Source organism: Pipistrellus kuhlii, unplaced genomic scaffold (assembly GCF_014108245.1).
Source record: "Pipistrellus kuhlii isolate mPipKuh1 unplaced genomic scaffold, mPipKuh1.p scaffold_m20_p_2, whole genome shotgun sequence".
Classification (NCBI taxonomy): Eukaryota; Metazoa; Chordata; class Mammalia; order Chiroptera; family Vespertilionidae; genus Pipistrellus; species Pipistrellus kuhlii.
Genome location: NW_023425515.1, coordinates 16162607 through 16177879, shown reverse-complemented (window position 1 = coordinate 16177879; position 15273 = coordinate 16162607). Strand labels below are relative to the sequence as shown.

At 41.5% G+C, this 15273-nt stretch overlaps 1 protein-coding gene across 4 annotated transcripts in view; it reads left to right on the top strand.

The window, feature by feature from the left end:
* The window catches only part of PLCH1 (phospholipase C eta 1), a 181843-nt gene that overhangs the window by 140108 nt on the left and 26462 nt on the right, over nt 1–15273 (top strand). For all 4 annotated transcript variants that reach the window (XM_036444241.1, XM_036444240.1, XM_036444239.1 and 1 more), the window contains exon 11: nt 2712–2819. In XM_036444241.1, the coding sequence (XP_036300134.1) occupies nt 2712–2819 (108 nt within the window). The remainder of the gene's footprint in view (nt 1–2711; nt 2820–15273) is intronic.

The following is a 15273-nucleotide window of genomic DNA, read 5'->3' as shown; positions in this document are numbered from 1 at the left end:
AAACCTAAGGAAGAGCAGTAGGGTATGAATATTCAAACTGGATTATATGTTGCCTAAAATGGGTGTGTACAGAAAAGCCAGGCATCACATATGAGGTGCAAAAAAAGTCAAAGAAACTGTGATGTCATAGCAAAACCTTAAGGGAGGACAGTGGATGAGAAAGATGTATTCATCTTTGGAGTTGGTCAAACCTGTTTTTCTGTCGTTAAATGAAAATTATAGACCGACTCCATCAAAAAGCTGTTGTAAGGTAGCATTTAAATACAAACTCCAAATAATGCCAGGGATAACACTGTCAATTTTCTTGAAATCTTTCTAAAGTAAACTCTTGTGATGAATACTGATGGCTGGGTTAGTAAGCTAACTGTTACCTTTATCAGCTTGTAAATGCTTCCATGTTTCTTGAATTATCTTTAGCCAGCAATCAGAAGGTTCAATGCAGAGTAAGGCCATTTGATTGAAATCTTTGCATTTTAGACAGTGAAACTTAAGGTAAATATTGATATGGATTGAATCCCTGGACTTTGGTCATTTGACACAGGATGTCCCAGGGCTGATAGGTGTCAGAAGGAGTCAGAGCTTGGAATCTGAGGAACTCAATGGAAAGAGTGGTGGGAAATGTGGACTAGGAGTGAAGTATTGCAAGGCAGCCAAGGTCTATTTGCTAATAGGGTCATTCCTCAGACTTTAAGGAGGTTTTCTAGAACTATAAACCATCATGCTCCCATTTAAAGCAAAAACAAGGGAACTGATTTTCCTATGTTCCTTTAGCATCAGAGAGTTTTCTGATCCAAAAGGTATCATTTGAATGGCTATGTACTACTTTGGAGATAGGCAAGTTATTTATTATTATAATAACTAGAGGCCCGGTGCACAAAATTTGTGCATGGGGTCTGGAGAGGTTGGGGGGTGGTGGTCATGTCCCTCAGTCCAGCCTGCACCCTCTCTAATCTGGGACCCTCAAGGGATGTCTGACTGCCCGTTTAGGCTCAATCCTGATAATGGGAAACCAGACATCCCTCTCACAATCCAGGACTACTGGCTCCCAACTGCTCGCCTTCCTGCCTTCCTGATTGCCCCTAACTGCTTTTGCCTGCCAGCCTGGTCACCCCCTAACCACTCCCATGTCAGCCTGATTGATGTCTAACTGCTCCCCTGCCAGCCTGTTTGCCCCAATTTTCTTTCTCTGCCAGCCTAGTTATCCCTAACTGCCCTCCCCTGCAGGGTTGATCACCTCCAACAGCCCTTCCTTGCAGGCCTGGTCCCTCTTAACTGCCCTCCCTTGCAGGCTGGGTGCCTCCCAACTGCCCTCCCCTGTTGGCCATCTTGTGATGGCGGCCATCTTGTGTCCATATGGAGGTAGCCAACTTTGACCACATGGGGGCAGCCAGCTTGTGTGTTGGAGTGATGGTCAATTTGCATTTTACTCTTTTATTAGAGAGGATAGAGGCCTGGTGCATGGGTGGGGACCAGCTGGTTTGCCCTGAAGGGTGTCCCAGATCAGGGTGGGGGCTCTCTTGGGGTGTGGGGCGGCCTGAGTGAGGGGCCTGTGGTGGTTTGCAGGCCAGCCACACCCCCTGGCGACCCAAGTAGAGGCCCTGGTATCTGGAATTTATTTATCTTCTACAATTGAAACTTTGTAGCCTGAAGTGGAGCCAAGCCTCCTGCTTGCTCCATGGCCAGTAGCCATTTCTGCTTGGTTTTGTTTACCTTCTATAATTGAAACTTTGTAGCCTTGAGTGAAGGCCTAGGCGGGCAAGGGCAAAGCAGAAAGCTTGGCTTCCTCCATTGCCTGGAAAACCCAAGCCTTCCTCCTGCTCTCTGCAGCTTTAGCCATCTTGGTTGGGTTTATTTGCCTACTTGCTCTGATTGGCTAGTGGGAGTGGCTTGTGGTGTAGCTGAGTGGTGGTTAATTTGCATATTACTCTTTTATTAGATAGGATAAGTAAAACACATACACACTTTTCAACCCTATTTATAGCTTCTCTTAAGGATGTAGAATGAGGTTATGCTTGTTATAAGGAGTCAACTATTCTCAAAAGTAAGCCTGATTTTTATTTGTAAATATAACATCTCTAATTAATGTATAATTAGTTGGAAGTAATTAACCTACCTTTTCTTGAAAGTCTCTTCTTCCTTGTTTTGCCTATAACTCAAACTGTCTGCTTACTAGTCAGTATGAAGTAATGATTGGACAAAGGATTTCACATTTTTATTTTTGCATTAAATTTTTTTTAAATTGTAGTAAAATGCAATATTACTATTTACCTGCCATCTCTTCCCTTTCAAATGTCCATTTCAGTAGTGTGAAGTACATTCACATCGCACTGCTATGGAACTAATCCTCGGACCTCTTTTCCTCCTGTAAAACTGAAATGCCACACCCCTTAAACAAATCCCCATCTCCCCCTCCCCACAGCCCTGATAACCACTATCCTATTTTCTGTCTCTATGAATCTGATTTCTCTGGGTGCCTCATGTAACTGGAATCATATAGTTTGCTTTTTGTCATGGGTATTTTACTTAGCCTAATGTCCTCAAGGTTTATCCATTCTATAGCAAGTGTCCTAATTTTCTTCCTTTTTTTGCCTGAAAGATATGCCATTGTATGCATATCACATTTTGTTTACTGACTCACTTGAATTGCTTCCATCTTTTGGCTATTGTGAATTGATTTTCATCTTTATATTAAGTGTTTTATTTCATTTCAGGGTAAGAAACTGCCTTATCACCTTGGAGATGATGCAGAGGAAGGGGATGTTTCAGATGAAGACAGTGCAGATGAAATTGAAGATGAGTGCAAGTTTAAGCTCCATTATGTAAGTGACAGAGTTGGCCATAATTCTTACCTTCTATGTGCTGCAATAAAATGCTGCAGTTAAACTTGCAGCTGTGTTGGAACCCTCACCAAGATAAGGATATTTATTGGATTTAAAAAAAGGATGTTTATTGAAAGTTACTTCATGTGCTTACACACAGACACTCAAATGTTTACTGAGTGAATGTGTCAAGGAGTCTTGTGTCTTCCAGTTGGATTGAATGTTAGTGATTAACCCATCTGATCCTGTCTCCAGGGACAAATCCCCTGCTATTACAACTTCAGCAAAACTCAAATTGCAGTTCCAAATGTCACTGTCTTTGTAAAATAGACTGGCTTTCCTATTGTCTCTCTGCCTCCTGCTAGCAGCCCCGTATGCTGCCTGTCACGGCCGACTCATAGCACCTTGCTGCACGGGGGCTTTAGGATGCACATCCCCACGCTAAGAAAATGGATCATGGGCCAGAGGATTTCCCAGCTCCTTCAGACATAGGACTCTTGGCTTGCTCTTTAAGTCGCCACATCTTAAATAAAAGGGCATGGAATAGTTTGTTGCCCGCCTGGTGCTTCAGACCCCTGTCCTACATCAAGGAGCTGCAGTTCTAAAAAAGCACCCTTCAGCCCTGACCACTTTGGCTCAGTGGATAGAACGCCGGCCTGCAGACTCAAGGGTCCCAGGTTCGATTCTGGTCAAGGGCTTGTGCCTTGGTTGCAGACATATCCCCAGTGGGAGGTGTGCAGGAGGCAACTGATTGATGTTTCTTTCTCATCAATGTTTCTGACTCTCTCCCTATCCCTTCCTCTCTGTAAAAGATCAATTTTATATATATAAATCAATTATATATATATATACAGCTCTTGCCTCCTTTCAGAATGATGCTGGCTCCCTTTGGTACCTACAGGGAGGTAGCACAGTTACTACTGTCTAGATGGGAGCAGACCTGTTTTTAACAATGTAATAGATAAACTCAGGGCAATGATGCAAATTAGTACCTCCCTGTAGGTACCTCCCTGTAGGTACCAAAGGGAGCCAGCATCATTCTGAAAGGAGGCAAGAGCTGCAAAATAAAATAAAATAAAATAAAATAAAATAAAATAAAATAAAATTATATATATATATCAATATATATCTATATATCTATATATCTATATATCTATATCTATATCTATATCTATATCTATATATATATATTTTTTAAAGCATTATTCAGCCAGGTCATCTGAGGGAAATGCAAGCCAGAGGGAAATGTAAGGCTAAAAGGGACACCCCCTCCCACCTGGGGGACTAGAATTTCTCAACCTCACCCTCCACCCCCATCTTCTGCAACTCATGTGATTGTCAGGATCACATGACACCCTGAGAGTACCATTTGCTCATGTTAATTTGTTATAGGGCTTACAATTTCACCTATGTAGGAAAGTAGTATTGCTCTAGATATCAGGACTACTGTATTACTCTGCTCTCAATAAAACAGAAGTTTTGTATAAGTTCTTCTAATTTGCATCATTGCCCTGAGTTTATCTATTACATTGTTAAAAACAGGTCTGTTCCCTTCTAGACAGTAGTAACTGTGCTACCTCCCTGTAGGTACCAAAGGGAGCCAGCATCATTCTGAAAGGAGGCAAGAGCTGAATGACAGCTGAAGTCTCAGTAGACACTTCTTTCTCGGCTTTGGTACACTTTAAAAGATTCAGCTTGAAGAGAAAAGGAAAAATCACCATCTATATTCATCTCTCGCCTTTTGATAGTTTATCTTGGCTCAGTTTATTACCACTTGCTAAGGGGGCTTCCGGTTTTAGAAAATTAATCTAAACCTATTTACATAAGTGAAAATGCACTTAATATTTTAAGTAGTTTCTTTTTTACTCTACCAGATATTTACATATTGTGATTAATTACTTGTGATTACGGGTAATGTGGCTCAAATGTTTTTTAGCTTTGTTTTACAAACCAGACTTTTGTCTCTGATTTTCATTATCTTTGCATCCTGTTCCAAGATCTCTTGGTTGCTAGCCTCAGAGGAATCTATCATTTGAAACAGGGAACAGAGAGGTTTGACTGAGTTGTGGGTTTAGGGAATGATGCTGTTTTTAGTGAAAATGATGATGAAAATTTAGCTATTATTACAATGTAGTTATTTTTTGCTCTGAGTAAAACCCAAGTTGTCTGGTTTCTACATCCACCCACTTATATAATTTTTTCTTTAATGCCAGGGAGCCTTTTAACTTTCTAAATTAAATATCTTTAATTATAAAATTAAGTAGCTATAGTTTTTTTTCTTAATAGGGAAAGATCAGTAACTTCACCTGTTAAAATATCCAACTGAGCCCTAACCACTTTGGCTCAGTGGATAGAGTGTTGGCTGCAGACTGAAGGGTCCCAGGTTCTATTCTGGTCAAGGGCATGTACCTTGCTTGTGGGCACATCCCCAGTAGGGAGTGTGCAGGAGGCAGCTAGTCAATGTTTCTAACTCTCTATAAAAAATCAACAAAATATATTTTTTAAAAATCCAACTGAGCTTCTCTTATCTTCAAAGCTTCTTAGTTGCTTTCTAAGAGCCCATACAGGAAGATAGTTTCAAACATGATTCCATAAAGATAGTTATGATTTTTAATTTAGATCCTTTGATTTGGGCCCTCAGTGAAGGTGGAAAACACCTTAATTGTGAAATTTTACAAGCATGTTTTTGTTTTACTTTTAGAGAGAAAATACATAAAGAAATCAAGATTCTAGCCTGGCCGGTGTTGCTCAGTGGTTGAGCATCAACCTATGAACTAGGTCACAGTGGTCGGCAAACTCATTAGTCAACAGAGCCAAATATCAACAGTACAACGATTGAAATTTCTTTTGAGAGCCAAAATTTTTAAACTTAAACGTCATCTAATGCCACTTCTTCAAAATAGACTCACCCAGGCCGTGGTATTTTGTGGAAGAGCCACACTCAAGGGGCAAAAGAGCCTCATGTGGCTTGCGAGCCGCAGTTTGCCAACCATGGAACTAGGAGGTCACGGTTTGATTTATGGTCAGGGCATGTGTCTATGTTTCAGGCTTGTTCCCCAGTGAAGGGTATGTGGGAGGCAGCAGATCCAAATTCTCTTTTATCATTGATGTTTCTATCTCTTTCTTCCTCTCCGTTCTTCTCTGGAATCAATAAAAATACACTTAAAAAGAAAAATGAAATCAGCATTCTAGTGGAAGTTTGTAATTTTTACTTCATTTTTCCAAATCTTTTTTCTCTAATTTTGAACACTTCTAAGAAATGGGGCTGTTGTCTTTTGGAAACCAAAGTGTTATCCTGTAATCAGTCAATTTATACTCCTATTGTCAGCAGAGGGCTCAAATGCATTATCTGAATGTCAAATGTAAATTGCCTGATCTTACTCTGAATGCCTGATCATATTTCTGCAAAAGAGGATGGACTATGCATAACTATGTGAAACCTTAGAGAAAGTTCTTAACCTCAGTTGTAATGCAACAGGGTGTGGGTCAGATTTATGTTATATCTGAATTATTGCAATAAATATTTTAACTTAGCATTCATGAACATTGCAATACTAACTCCTGAGGCTTAAACAGATGCATTTGCACATTCAACCAATTTTTATGTAGCATCTCTTATTGGAGATGCCACCATCATGCTATAGGAGTTGGGGCATCTATTGGTAAGCAAAACAGAAAACAATCTTTGCTTTTATGAAGTTTATACATTATTGAGAGAAGGAGAAGATAGACAAGAATTAAAATAACCAAATAACATCTATAGTGTACTTGGCAGTGATGAAACGAGATGAAAGGGATGAAACGAGAGAAAAAGTGGAAAAGTGTGTGTATGTGAAGGGTCTATTGAAGTTTTAAATTGGGCAGCAAAGGTCTCAGAGGGGAGGTCACATGTGAACAAAGACCTGAAGGAAGTGAAGAGTTAGCCATGCTGGTATCTGGGGAAGAATGTTCCAGGCGGAGGGAACAGTGAATGCAAAGGTCAGAAGCAGGATTGTGGCTCGCCCAGCATTACCTCGTGCTAAGCAGAGCCCTCAGACAGGCTTCCTATTCCTGTTAGTCTACTGCTATTTCTAACTAAGGGATTCAAATCACACAGACAGTGTATTTCTCATGTCACAATTCCTTTCTGTTGAATTAATTGAATCCTTTAAGTTTCTGCCTCCTACTGTTTTGTGGCTTTAGCCATAGAGAAACTCTGGCTTGTGATGGTTTAGCCATGAGGTATAGCAGTGTGTTCCATGATCCGAGAATCACACAGCTCAAAGGCCCAGGGAGCAGTTTCCTTTCAACTCCAGCAGTTTCCAGATAGGATTCAGCAAGCCCACTCACCATTATTCATCTTCATGGGGCCTTCTAATGTCAAGGTGCCTTACAGACTTTCCACCACTAAAGTTCAACTTCACCGATTTTTTCCTCCTCTTCTAAAATCCTCTGTGAAGTTCATCTTGTAAACACCAAGCCTTCCAACCAGTTTTAAAGGAATCCTAGCATAGTAATATGTAACAACTTTTTATTACACTACTGTCCTAGAAACATTATGCAATCTGAGTCTGCATCTCACCCTAGGCCTAGCCACTGTTTTCCTCTCTTCCTACTCCTTTCACCACAAATTCATCTTTTCTCCTAAGCTATTTATTTTATAAACGAGCTATTATAAGGCCTATCGGTCTCGTTGGGCTGAGAGTTGTCAACACTCATAAAGGGGATGAGTTACCTCATGAGGTGGTGAGGTCTTGCTACAGAAAGTATTCACACAGAGACTAAATGCCTACATGCTGGACATGCTGTTGTATCCTGGCAGCAAGGAGTGGGGAATGGGCAAAGTGGCCTGGAAGATCCCTGGAAAATTCCAGTGGTTTCTACTACCTGCTACACTTTGCAATCCTGTCAAAGAGTTAAGGTAGTGAACATTTAAGGTCTAACATAGTGTATATATTACAGTCTTGTACTGCATAATGGCATTTTGGTCAGCCACGGACCGCATATATGACAATGGTTCCTTAAGATTATAAAGACAATGGTTCCTTCAGATTTATAATGGAGCTGAAATATTCTTATCTATCATCTAGTGATGTCATAGCCATGGTAACATCATAACACAACACATAGCTCACATGTTTGTAACGATGCTGGTGAAAACAAACCTACTGCCAGTTGTATATAATATAGCACATACAACTATGTACAGCACATAATCTTCAATGATGATAATTAATGACTATGTTATTGGTTTATGTATGTACCATACATTTTATCATTATTTTAGAGTGTATTTTTCTAATTATGAAAAAAAATTACAGTATGCTGTGTTACACCGGCAGTAGCCTCATACATCTCATGTTCACTGTGCCTCTTGATTTTATCATTTTCTCTTGTGCTTGATTTAATCTACTGTTGTTTTATACAGTAACATGCTGTATAGGCTTGTGGCCAAAGAGCAGTGGCTATACCATGGAGCTTAGGTGTTTAGTAAGCTATGTCATCTAGGTTTGTCTGAGTTCACTGTGATGTTCGCACAATGACAAAATCTCCTAACACATTTCTCAAAATGCATCCCCATTGTTAAGCAGTGTGTGACTGTGTGTGTGTATATATATATATATATATATATTCCTTGTGTTTCAAAAGTATTGTCTTTTGGGAACTACAATTGCTGAGGAGAAGTCTCTTCATAGTCTAATTTTTCTTTTCTTGTTGGTAATCTGTCTTCCCTTTCCATCTCATTGTTCTGTATTTTCACTGTTACATGACTAGCGGTGGATTTATTTAGCTATTTTCTTAGCATTCAGGATTCATTTCCTATTAGCTCATATTTTCTTTCATTCTGGAAATCAACCTGTTTTTTTGTTGTTTTTTTGAATATTGTTTCTATGCCACTTTTTCAGTCCTTTTTCTCTGGAAGTTATGTTAAATTTATTTATCTAATAAAAGGGTAATATGCAAATTGACCATACCTACGCTACATTCACTAGCCAGGAGTGAGTATGCAAATTAACCCAACCAAGACGGCTGTAGCCACGGAGAGAGCAGGAGGTTTGGGTTTGCCTGGCAATGAGGAAGCCAAGCTTTCCACCTGCCCTGGCCTGCCTTGGCCTCTGCTTAAGGCTACAAAGTTTCAATTGTAGAAGCCATTTTTCCCAACAAAAATGGCTGCAGCCAAGGAGGGAGTAGGTGGCTTGGTTCCACTCAAGGCTACAAAGTTTCAATTATAGAAGATAAATAAGTCCCAGATACCAGGGCCTCTGCTTGGGTCATCAGGGGAGGGATATGTGTGTTGCAGGGCTGCAAACCACCATAGGCCCCTTGCCCAGGCCGCCCCATGCCCCAAGGGAACCCTCACTCTGATTCAGGACACCCTTCAAGGCAAACCAGCTGGCCCCACCCATGCACTAGGTCTCAATCCTATCTAATAAAAGAATAATATGCAAATTGACCATCACTCCAACACATAAGATGGCTGCCCCCATGTGGTCAAAGATGACTGCCCCCATGTGGACACAAGATGGCCACCACAAGATGGCCAGCAGGGGAGGGCAGTTAGGGGTGACCAGGCCGGCAGAGGAGGGAAGTTGGGGGCGACCGGGCCTGCACCAAAGGGCAATTGGGAGGGACCCAGGCCAGCAGGGAAAAGCAGTTGGGGGCAGATTAGGCCTGCAGGGGAGGGCAGTTAGGGGTGACCAGGCCTGCAGGGGTGGGTAGTTAGGGGCAAACAGGCTGGCAGGGGAGGAGTTAGGCATCAATCAGGATGGCATGGGAGTGGTTAGGGGGTGATCAGGCTGGCAGGCAAAAGTGGTTAGGAGCAAGCAGGGAGCAGTTGGGAGCCAACAGTCCTGGATTGTGAGAGGGATGTCCGACTGCTCGTTTAGGCCCAATCCCAGTAGGATTGGGTTTAAATGAGCAGTCGGACATCCCTTGAGTGGTCCCAGATTGGAGAGGGTGCAGGCTGGGCTGAGGGACACTGTTCTTCTCCCCCCCCCCCCCACACACACACACACTACACAGATTTCATGCACCAGGCCTCTAGTTTAGTCATCATATATATATTTTTATCTTTGTGCTGACTTCTGGGTGCCTTTACAATATTATTTTTCAATTCATTAATTATCTCTCTGACTTTGGTCTAGAGCAGTGGTTGGCAAACTGTGGCTTGCAAGCCACATGCAGCTCTTTGGCCCCTTGAGTTTTTAGCAAAGACCAGCTTAGGAGTACCTTAATTAATTTAATAACAATGTACCTACCTATATAATTTAAGTTTAAAAATTTTGTCTCTCAAAAGAAATTTCAATTGTTGTACTGTTGATATTTGGCTCAGTTGACTAATGAGTTTGCCAACTACTGGTCTAGAGTTTATTTAGTTGTTGCTCTTTTCATTTCAGTACTATACTCTTTATTTTCAAAATTTATTGGTTCTTTTTTATAGACACTTGCTCTTATTTAATTATTTGACTTCTTAGTTTCTTCTGTGTGTTTTTATGGAGCTATTTCTTCATATTGTTGAGCATCTAAATACACTAATTATAAAGTGTGAATTCCTGTACCTGGCGTTGATGTTTTTACCTCTCTGTCTTGGCATTACTTTTCCCCATTGGTTTTAGAGTTTTTAGTTAAAGGCTTTATTTTGAGTGGGATTTTCCCCTTTCGCCCTCTTTCATTCTGTATTCACCCTTCTTATCTAGTGATTTGGGAACTGCCTCCTCCTGAGATCCCCCCTCATTTCATATTACATAAGTAGGATCACATGAAGCTTTTCTAGAAGATTCTTAGAACTACAAAATTATTCATTTCAATGTGATTAATTCAGGTAAGGAGAAATACATGGGTTATCCTTGACTTTCAGAGTGACATTAATTGTGTATGACCCCCTCAAAGTTGAGTCCATCTAACTGTAGAGGCACAATCACATTTTGAGCAAGAAATGAATTACAAATTTAAACTGATAGGTCATTTGGTTTTGATTTAGTGGAAGTGGCATCATAGGAAAGAGAGCTCAGGACAGGCTGAGATACCCAGAGATTAGAGAGAGACTGTTGCAATTGTTAAACACACAGACTCTGGAGCCAGGCTACCCGAGTTCCAAGCTGGCTCTACCACTTGCTAACTGTATGACCTTGAGGAGCTCACCCACCTTTCTAAACCTGAGTTTCTTTATTTTCTTTTTCTAAATGGACATCATAACATTTCAAAATGTTATTGAGGTGCTCTCTCTCTCTCTCTCTCTCTCTCTCTCTCTCTCTCTCTCTCTCTCTCTCTCTCCCTCCCTCCCGCCCTCTCTCCCTCCCTCCCTGACTACCCCTTTTATAAATTGCATTCACACTCCTGGAAATTGACTGTCCCTCTTGGTTTTGAACTATGGCAGTAGTATTCTGTCCTGGCCAAAATTGACATCTGAGCTGGAGAAGGAGCAGATCTATAATCCTAGGGGTCCATGACATTGGGTGACAAGCAATCAAATCTTGAGAGTTCTGCCGTCTGAAATTACCTCCGAATCCTCCTGAGAATCTGTGCTTTTGAAAGACCTGTTGCTATTTGAAAGCAACTTGAGACAAACAGAAAAAAAATAAGGATTCTATATATATTCTGTCTGATTTGTACTGAGAGCAAATCAAATCAACAGGCTCTATTATTATAAGAATAAGTGATTTCTCCCTGTTGGAAATATAAGTCACTCTCATTCTCTGACTGTTTGCAAAATTTGACTCTTTATGTGCTAGGAGAATAAAATAATTTAACTTTAAAATGAGGGCTAAGTTCATTCCCTGCAAAAAACTCAGAAAAATGCCTGACACATGATTTGTGCTCAGTATATGCTAGACATCATCAGTAACAAGAATGGCAGCAGCAGCATGATTATTGTTCAAGGAAGTCCTCACCTGGTCCTTGAACAGAAGAAGGTGTTTTAAGGGAGCTAAGGAGCAGACAGGAAACAGTGGAGGATGGAAATACATGGCTGAGTAGCATTTGCTCTTCAGCCTAAGGCTTTCAGGTTATGGGTTTGCAAAGCTGTAGAGCACTCACTTAGTAAGCACATCTATGATATTGTTCCTTCTGCCTCCAGACTCAAGCCCAGAGAGCCAGAAGACATTTAGGGATGGTGAGATAATCCAGTGTTTTGTTTGCTTGTTTGGTTTAAAGCAAAGATGCTCAACTTTGGCTGCACATTGGAATGACAGAGGAGCTTTCAAAAATCCCAGTGCAAGGTCCCTGCCCAGAGAGTCCCCTGCAAATGGTCTGGGTGTGGCCTGTGGTTTAGAAACATTCATCTGGTGATTCCAGTGTTCAGTGTAGAGCACCACTGTTTGAGAAGGTCAGCCTTTAAGGGTCAGTCCCTCTAGTCCAATCTTTCCCTTTTCCTGATGCTTCCCAGCCTGGAGCAGTGGCCAAGATTCTTGGTAACCCTTCACTTTTTTTCAGCGATCCTTTTCTTTCATCTGGAGACAAAGCATGAATGTGTTTATAAGTTTGATTTATTTATTTGTAGTAGGTATTCCTGATCATATGTACTTATCAGAAAAGAGGTTCGCAATGGTGATTACTTCCCTTGGGGAAACCATTCCTTGCCATACTAAAGGGCTGCCTTCCCCTCCCCCTCATCACCATGCATCCTCCCTTTCCCACTGGCTCAGGGAACAAAAGAGCAAGAAGCATGTGGTGTTCAGCTTGTAGTCCCTGGTGCTGCTGCACAATGGCTGGCAGGTTGTGAGGCCCTGTGTCTGTCTCAGCTTCCTTTAAGCAGTGCTATTGGGCTCCCAGACCCAGTGATAATATATTAATGAAAATATATTATTTGTTAATATATTTTTATTTATTTATTCTATGGCAAAATGTAAATCACAGAAAACAAAATCATAGCATATCATTCCTTCAGCAACAACTCCCCATGTTTAGAGGCTGCAAAGTGAATAAGTACAGCCTTTGCATTAATCATTCATGATTTCACCAGCACCAGTTGGCTTGGCTTTGTATGGTTAGCCTTGCTGTGTCTGGGTATAATGGCCACAGTTCATCTCCCCACTGTCTCTGACTCCGTGTGCCCTGATCCAGAGAAGGATAGGGAGGGGAACTGGGGGCATTCCATATGACCTGGGCACACCGGGAGCTCTTGCAGGCTTTCTCTTTGTGTCTTCCACCCAAGCATGCCCCCTGCCAGGCTCTGTGGCATTTGATCAAATGCATTGTGGATTTGCTTCCTGGAGTTCTTTTCTTGGATTCCCTTCCGACCTTAAGTGAAACCTAGTATTTTCCAATGAGGGATACTGGCCATATATTTTCCAGGTGTCAAAAGGGAATAATGCTTGTTTAAAATATGAGCCTGCTCATGATTGACTTGACTCAAGAATTTATCTTTATTTGGAACAGTATAAAAGAAATGGCTGAAATATGTGTGCACTGTATGGTAAAATAGGCACAATTTCATGTTGGAAGACTTAGGTTCAAGTCCCAGCCACTTCATAGGCATGTGTGTTTGGACAAGCTTTTGAATCTTTCTGCTTCTATATTATTATGAGTAAAGTTTTTCTAACCTTAGTGCTACCTTAAAGGGTGTCTGGCAGCTCAAATGAAATATTGTTATATTAGAGGCCTGGTGCACGAAATTCATGCATGAATTTCGTGCACAGGTAGGGTCTCTAGGCCTGGCTGGCAGTCAGGCCAATCTGTGGGGTGACCAGCAGGGTGATCAGGGGGCCACCACTGGCACCTGCCTTGGACAGCCTGGCACCACCTGCTCATTGGTCCCACCCCAAACTGCTGCTGTCAGTTGCCTCCCTCTGCAGGCCAACCAGCAGGGTGATTGGGGTGGGGTGGGCTCTGGCACCCACCTTGACTGGCTTGGGGCCTGCCGACTATGGAAAGCTCCTACATTGAGCATCTGCCCCCTAGTGGCCAGTGTGCATCATAACAACTGGTTGTTCCACCAGTTATTCCACCATTTGATCTATTTGCATATTAGGCTTTTATTATATAGAATGAGTGTGCTTTGTGAGTGTTGGCACAATATAGTTGGTGTTTTTTTGTTTTGTTTGTTTTTTCCTATATTTCCCTGTACTCTTTTCTCCATGTTCAGATGGTTACTAGTTCACCTGGACATTGTTTTCCTCATGCTTTTGCTCATGTTGGATACTCTCACCCTACTGTGCCAGATTATCAGCTCTTAGTCATTGTAGTAGATTTATTTATTGCCACCAAAGGATTTGTCCAAGTCCGAATCCCTCATACCTGTGAATATGACCTTATTTGGGAAAAGGGTATTTGCTGGTGTAATTAAGGATCTTGGATTGACGGGGTGGGACTTAAAAATCTAATGTCAAATGTCCTCAAAAGAAAAGGAGAGGACACAGACAGGAAGGGAACACCCAGGAGGAGGCAGAGACAGGAGTTATTCTGCCACAAGTCAATAAATGCTTGGTGCCACTGTACACTGAAGGAAGCAAGAAAGCTAGCATCTTTGGGAGGGAGTGCAACTCTATAAACCTTGATTTTATTTACTCTGGCCTTTGGAACTGTATGAGAATAACATTCTGTTGTTTTGAACAACCAGAACGTGGTTTGTTGCAGCAGCCACAGAAAACTAATACACTCATATTTTTACAGCTTGGCTCTGGAGTCCTCTGCTCCTGGAAGTCTCTCCTACATTCCCAAGTCTCTCCTACATCCCTCTCCTCTGTGTGCCTGTGATACCCCTTACATCTGTCATTCTACTTGCACCTGCTTCTATAATTATCCATTGATGAGGCTGTCTATCTCTGTGACAGCAAGAATTCGGTGGGGTTGTGCCTTGTTAATGTTTCTCACCTGGCATACAGCAGCTTGATGTGTATTTGTTTTGTGCAAAATGAATTTTGCTCTCAAGCTCTGTCTTCTCTTTATTCTGTTGCCCACCAGTGCTTTGGCCTAGGCTCTCAGTGCTGTGGTGGGGCCCATGGTTCTGGATTTTCATCTGCACGCACCTCACGCACCTTTCCTCTCTCAGACACACTACCTGTTAATAATATGTCTAAAATGCTATTCAGGCACTTATCTACCCAGAGACTGTCAGTGACTCCACTCCTGCTTTCAAGTGCCTCTACTATCTTCCAGCTTTATCTTTCACTACCCTCCTTTATAAATTTCTGCTGTAGGAAAACTAATCTATTCTTGTGTTTATAGAACATGCTTTACCTTTGCTAGAACTATGGATGGCAGGAAAGCCCTTCTCCTCATCACTGTTGAAATCTTAATTATCATGCAGAGATTCCATAACATTCTTTTCCCTTCAGTGAAGAAAGCGGTGTGTTTTAAATAGCATATTTTTGCTCAGATTTACCTATGTGGATATGGAAAACTTAGTCTCCAAAAATTCTTACTGGCTTTTCCTCATTTGAAAGCATAAAGTAGCACAGTGGGAAGGATGCAGAGACCTGAGTTTGAATTCTATGTCAATTGTTTACCAGCTCTGAAAACTTGAGCAGCTTATTTA